We start from the raw sequence: 6,388 nt of genomic DNA, 5'->3' as shown, positions 1-6,388 counted from the left end.
AAAAAAATATCTTTATTATAATTATATCAAATTAATATTCAATGCGTTATTAAATTACTTATAAATCATCGATATTTTTAATCATTCTAATTATATCAATTGATATAGTTCTAATTCTCATTCAAGTGCAATAATTTTATTAGGAGATAATTGATGCACATATTAATAGTGACCCATTTAATTTGATATCAATTAGTGGACAACAACAACAACAACAACAACAACAACAACAACAACAACAATAATAATAATAATAATAAAGTCTACACGGTACATGCATTATATTTTAAAAGGTAAAATATATTTTAAAAAATTAGAGTATTAATAATCAATTATGATTAATATCAATATCAATAATTAATTTTTATAATTATATTTTGTACTACTAAAGGCTATATATAGTGTTTTTCTTTTTTGTAGAATAAAAAAGGTTGTCATTCATAACATTTTTGTAAAGTTATATCGTATGGATACAAGATTAATTAGATAACAAATTGAATTTTAATTGATATGTTTTATTTTCTACTCATATTTTTTCATTAATTATTTTACTTTTTATATTTACAGTAATATTGAATGTAAAAAAGAAAAAAATAATATTGAATGTTATCTATTTTATTTATTTAGATTCATAATTAAATTTGATATAATTATAGCAAGTATATAGGATTAATAATAACATAATAGTATAATTTTAAGTTATATAACATAATAAAAAATGTAGCAATTTATGTATGCTTCCTATATAGCAATAATATTATATATATTTATATATCTCCTCTTTTAGCTCTTTCCTAAAAATATTGGCATATAATTAATGTCAATAACATATATATTGAGTAAGTATCTCCATTAAAAATATTTGTTAACTATTACCGTGTATAATTAGTGTGTGTGTATATATATAAGGATTAATAGTGTATTGTTACAATTATTTATCATCTAGAAAATTCGTACTTTAGAAATAGAACTTCTTCTGTTTATTATTTTTCATACCTAAAGGATACTAACTACGATTCTATCAACAGTATTACCTATGATAGATTATGTAATGAAAAAGTTTGAAAAATAAATGCAAGAATTATAAGGTTATGAAAGTCTCATCCAAATTTGACCAGAACAACACGACTTACATAGAAATGGTTCTTATGGATGATAAGATAAGTTGATTATTTTCCATGATTCTTTCAAGTGATGCTAGGTCCATTTTATAAATATTTTCTGTTTATATTTTAAGTTTATTTGATAAATAAACCCTTGCACGAATTAAAGACAGTGCGATTTTATAGATTTATAAGTGTGAGCTAATAGCCTTTATATTTAATTTGTTTTAAAATGTGATAATAGACAATATGTTTGTAGGTAGATTTAACTATTACTAGGGCAATTTGCACATCTAAATTGTTTGAGCCCCAATATTACGCAAATACATTGTTTCCAAATTCAATACGCAAATGCATTGTTTCACTATTTTATGTAAACTGCTACTGGTAGTAGCGGTTTAGAGGTGTGCATAAACCGCTACTACTTGCCGCAGTTTATGTGTGGGAGTGTGTGAGTGTAAACCGTTGCTGCCAGCAGCGGTTTACGTGCGTGTGTGTGTGAGTGTAAACCGCTACTGGCAGTAGCGGTTTACGTGTGTGTGTGTGTGTGTGTGTGTGTGTGTGAGAGAGAGAGAGTGTGTGAATCGCTACTACTAGTAACGGTTTACGTGTGATGCTTTGCCTATATAAACCGTGGTTGTAGCCGTGGATTATGCATTTAGATGGTTTGTGGAGTTTTTTAGAGAGAGGAAATTCTAGAGAGTGGTCAGAGCAAGTTGTGAGCGGGCCCGAGGTTTCTCAGCGGCGACTTCTGGCGAGTTATCATGGCAGGCAGGACCCTGTACCGACTGAACGGTGTTGCGCATATTGCCGGTTCTATTGGTGACGAGGTTAGTTAACATTTATTTTTTTCTAGGCTTTGCATATGTTAGTCAGAAAAATGGTAGGTTAGGTAGACGAATTAGAATTTATAGATTATTCCCTCTAGTTTGATATTAGGCTTCGCATGCTAGGATGTTAGTTCACTGATTTTGGTTTAGTATTTTGAGTTTTTCTTGGTAAGTTATAAATATGCCTAGTTACCTGAATTTCAAATCCCTTCAATGAATGTTATGCTATATGGTGTTGGTTTAGTTTAGGGAAAGGGATAGTTGACGTTAGTGAATTATTATAGTTTGTTTAGGATATTTGTATGATATGAAGTTTTAAATTTTAAAGCTTTACAATATTTTAAAATTTCTGGATGTTATTTAGTAAAGTATGTGTGTTGTTATTTTTCCTATCGTGACTAGGGAATTTTTTTTAATACTATATAGGAGAATTTGTTGATGGTTTAAGGTATTCGTATACGGTTAGATACGGGAATTTGTTTAAGGATAGGAGAATTTAATTGGACTCTGTTTTTCTTTGTTGTTCTGTGCAGCCCACTAGGTGTATATACAGTGTGAGACGGCAACAAAATATGCCCATGCATGAAAGGATCATCCCGTATTTAGAGAGGGCTGGATTGTACCATTTGGCAAGGCTAAACAGCCAATGGTTCTGTTTGGATGAGCCACTTGTTAGTGCGTTCGTTGAGAGGTGGCGTCCTGAGACGCATACGTTCCACATGCCTTTCGGAGAATGCACAGTGACATTGCAGGACGTGGCATTTCAGCTAGGGCTGCCTGTGGATGGGGAGGCTGTGAGTGGTTGCCTTGGTGAGTTTGAGAAATACATGGAGGGTGGCCGACCAGCTTGGGAGTGGTTTGAGGACCTATTCGGTGAGCGGCCTCCACCGAATAAGGTCAAGCAGATGACAGTACACTTTACATGGTTTCACGAGAGGTTTAGGGTGCTACCACCAGATGCGAGTGAGGAGACTGTCCGCATCTACGCACGGGCTTACATCATGATGCTGTTATCGACTCAGTTATTTGGGGACAAGAGTGCGAACCGGGTACATATCCGGTGGTTGCCATTTGTGGCAAACCTTGATGACATGGGGAGGTATAGCTGGGGTCGGCCACTTTAGCGTGGCTGTACCGATGCATGTGTCGGGTAGCGAACAGAAATGTGACTAATCTTGCGGGCCCGCTCCAGTTGCTACAGAGTTGGATATTCTGGCGGTTTTCGTCTTTGAGGCCGGCCGGGTTTGAGGTTTTCTCTTTCCCGCTGGCATCCAGGTATGGGTTATGCTTTTTTAAGTTTAACAAATTTCTTGGGGTTTTTTTTAAGTTTGTGTCTCATATGACTTAAATTTAGGTGGTCTGCCTACTTACCTCGTAACGATGGAAAGGAGCAGATGGTCATTAGGTATCGGCTTGCATTGGATCGATTGACTGCTCGTGATGTAAGTTTTATAGCAGTTAGAGTTTCATTTTTTGTTTGCTCTCTAGTCGTGACTAGATATATACTTGTTGTTGTAATGTATGATGAGTTCTGAAATTTCAGATTGTATGAAAGCCCTACTCCGCACTTGATGTACTTGCCATGGTCCATCCAGAGATACTTACAGAGGAGCATAGTCGCATGTGGCGAGCCGTGACTACTTTGATATACTTTGCGGTCATCGAGTGGCATCAGGTTGACAGTATTGTTCCACAGCTGGGTGGAGTACAGCATATCCCCGAGGATACTTTGAACGTAGACTGGCTGCATGCTAAGGACGGTAGGGGAGGGGATAGGTGGTTTCCCCAGTACTATTGGGTATGGCATGAGCACTGGTGGAACCGACTTGATGCAGTCATTTCCATTGAGCGAGTGGCAGATCTTGGCCCATCTACTGATTACTTAGATTGGTGGTACCGCGAGGCTCAGTGGTTCCTTAGCCCGGGAGCTGCATTCGCGGATCCTAGAGGCACCCAGATACCTCCGGAGGCATTTCAGAAAGGATCATCCCAGGTCCCACGCAGATCACAGCTACCTGATATGCCGGACAACCGTCGTGTTGAGAGACGCCGTCGTGTTGGTACTAGGGACACCAGTCGAGAGTGGAGGTGGTTACGTGATGCGATGCAGGAGGATGATGCAGGCGGAGAGGCTAGAGCTGTGGTTGATCACCGTGTTCGTCGGTCTAATGCCAAACGTGGGAGAACTGCGGATGCTACACAGTTCGGAGGTGGAGTTAGTGGGACCGCAGCGACTGAGGCTGGAGGGGAGACATTCACCAGCAGATCTTACTCTCAGATGCCGGAGTCGACGCCGACGATGACTATGGATTTAGATGATCAGCTGGTGAGTCCACGATTTTATGCAGACTTATTTGAGTTGATTAGGGATGATGCTGGCACGTCGAACGTGCAGTTTGGTGGCCAGTCTTACCAGCAGCAGATGCCGGAGGTGCAGATGGAGACCGCAGCTTACCAGCCATATATGACGGAGATGCATTCCCAGCCACCTGATTATCAGGGTCAGTATGGGGTGGATCTGAACGTGCCTGCAGGTAGCTCGTTGGATACTTGGTTCACCATGGGGGCACCCCCTAGTCCGCGATCGGGTTAGACCATCCAGGTGAGGACATTGGACAGGAGGCGGCCCGACCGACTCGAGTCAGGCGTCCCACTCGATGTGGGATAGGATCTCATCTCCTTGGTGACTTTCATGATGCTGCTAGAGATGATCACGATGGTTAGCACCATGTGTTGTTGTTTTCCATTTCTCGTTATGTTGTTTATGTTCCGGTTACAGACTTTATGTTTATTCTCGTTGGATGACTGTTATTTTGGTTAGTTGTTACTTTATGTTTATGTCGATAGACTTTATGTTTATTCTCGTTGGAGGACTTTTATTTTGGTTAGTTTTTACTTTATGTTTATGTTGATGGTATTTATGTTTATCGATCGTATAGCTATGATGGAAATTAAGCACGATAAGTCTAGAAAAGTGAAAAATAACTACTGATATTATCATTAACATTGAAACCAATAAGACTTAAAACTCATAACTGATACAAGCAGACACGTTTGTAATCACGAAGACTACGACAAACGAACTAAATAAAGATAAATCTATATCCCGCTAGTAGAACCTCGCTGAGGGCAAACCCTTCGGGTATGACCGGGCTGCCTGCACAGGCCACACCTCTTAGGTCGGCTGGTGTCGGCTTCATCCATGTTGTTGCGGATGCGGGTGGACCGTGGTCGTCCTTCTCTTGCCCTTCTCATGTCCGGGTCGGGGATCATTGTCGGCCCGTCATATGGTGGCCAAAGCCCCTCTGGAATACAAGGTGAAAAGGATATCTCATACACCTTAAAGACCTCAGACATGGTGTACACCTCATCGACATAAGTGTCCCAATCTAGCTGTGACTGCACACAGCATGCGAGGGCATGGCAACAGGGGTAGTGCAGCGCCTGAAAGTATCCACAATCGCAGGTGCGATCCCTTAGAGAAACCTGATAGCTACCCAAAGAGAATTTGCCGGTGGGCGTCGTCTTAGCCACTGTATAGTCAAGGTGATGTCTATCAAACACAGTCACCGTGAAGCACCTCAAATCCTTCAGATTACGCTTAATGGCCTTAACTACTGCCTGTGAAAACCGGTGACCGGACCCTAACTGTGCCTCTGCCGTCTGCCCCCGAACAACAAACAACTCGGCCAGCCGGAGATATGCCGACTTAACCAGAGACGTCACCGGTAGGTTTCTTGTGCCCTTCAAGACAGAGTTCACACACTCAGAAATGTTGGTCGTCATGTGACCATATCTTCTCCCCCCCATCCTTGTACTGTGTCCACCTCTCATACTCCATTCTGTTTGCCCAATCGCACATGGCCGGGTTCTCCGTCCTCATTATATCAAACCAATAGTCGAATTCTGCTTCCGTCTTTGCATACGCGGCATTTACCAGCGACCTCCTCGCATCCTGTCCTTTGAAAGTGAGGGCAAAATTTGCAGCAACATGCCGAATACAAAATGCCCGATAAGCATGGGGAGGTTGCCAACCACTATCGGGGGACTCTAGTGCAGCCTTGATGCCGTTGTGTCTATCAGAGATCACGAGAATACCTTGCTGTGGAGTGACATGCCTTCTAAGGTTCGAAAGAAAGTATGGCCAAGACTCTGCGTTCTCCCCCTCCACGAGTGCAAACGCAACAGGCAAAATATTCGAGTTACCATCCTGTGCGATCGCCAACAACAATGTCCCGCCATACTTGCCATACAGGTGTGTGTCGTCGATGCTTACCAGCGGCTTACAGTGGCAGAAAGCCTCAATACACGGAGGGAATGTCCAAAACATCCGATGAAAGAAGACTCTATCTTCGTCAACTTGGTCACCCACCCTAACCGGGGACGTCTTCAGTAGAGCAATGGAACCTTCCATCGTGCATGTGACCCCAAGGATCCACCGAGGCAGATCAACAT

General features: G+C 41.3%; 1 protein-coding gene across 1 annotated transcript; it reads right to left on the bottom strand.

Annotated features, from left to right (window-relative positions):
- Positions 1-5,032: 5,032 nt before the first annotated feature.
- LOC107494493 (uncharacterized) lies at positions 5,033-6,347 on the bottom strand. The gene is made up of 2 exons (XM_016115527.1): positions 5,784-6,347; positions 5,033-5,677 (listed from the first exon to the last, which is right to left on the bottom strand). The coding sequence occupies exons 1-2, from the start codon at positions 6,345-6,347 to the stop codon at positions 5,033-5,035; spliced, it is 1,209 nt and encodes a 402-aa protein (XP_015971013.1).
- Between the last annotated feature and the right edge of the window lie 41 nt (positions 6,348-6,388).

Source organism: Arachis duranensis, chromosome 6 (assembly GCF_000817695.3).
Source record: "Arachis duranensis cultivar V14167 chromosome 6, aradu.V14167.gnm2.J7QH, whole genome shotgun sequence".
Lineage (NCBI taxonomy): Eukaryota > Viridiplantae > Streptophyta > Magnoliopsida > Fabales > Fabaceae > Arachis > Arachis duranensis.
The sequence above is the reverse complement of the archived record's forward strand: the minus strand, read 5'-3'. Positions and strand labels throughout refer to the sequence as shown.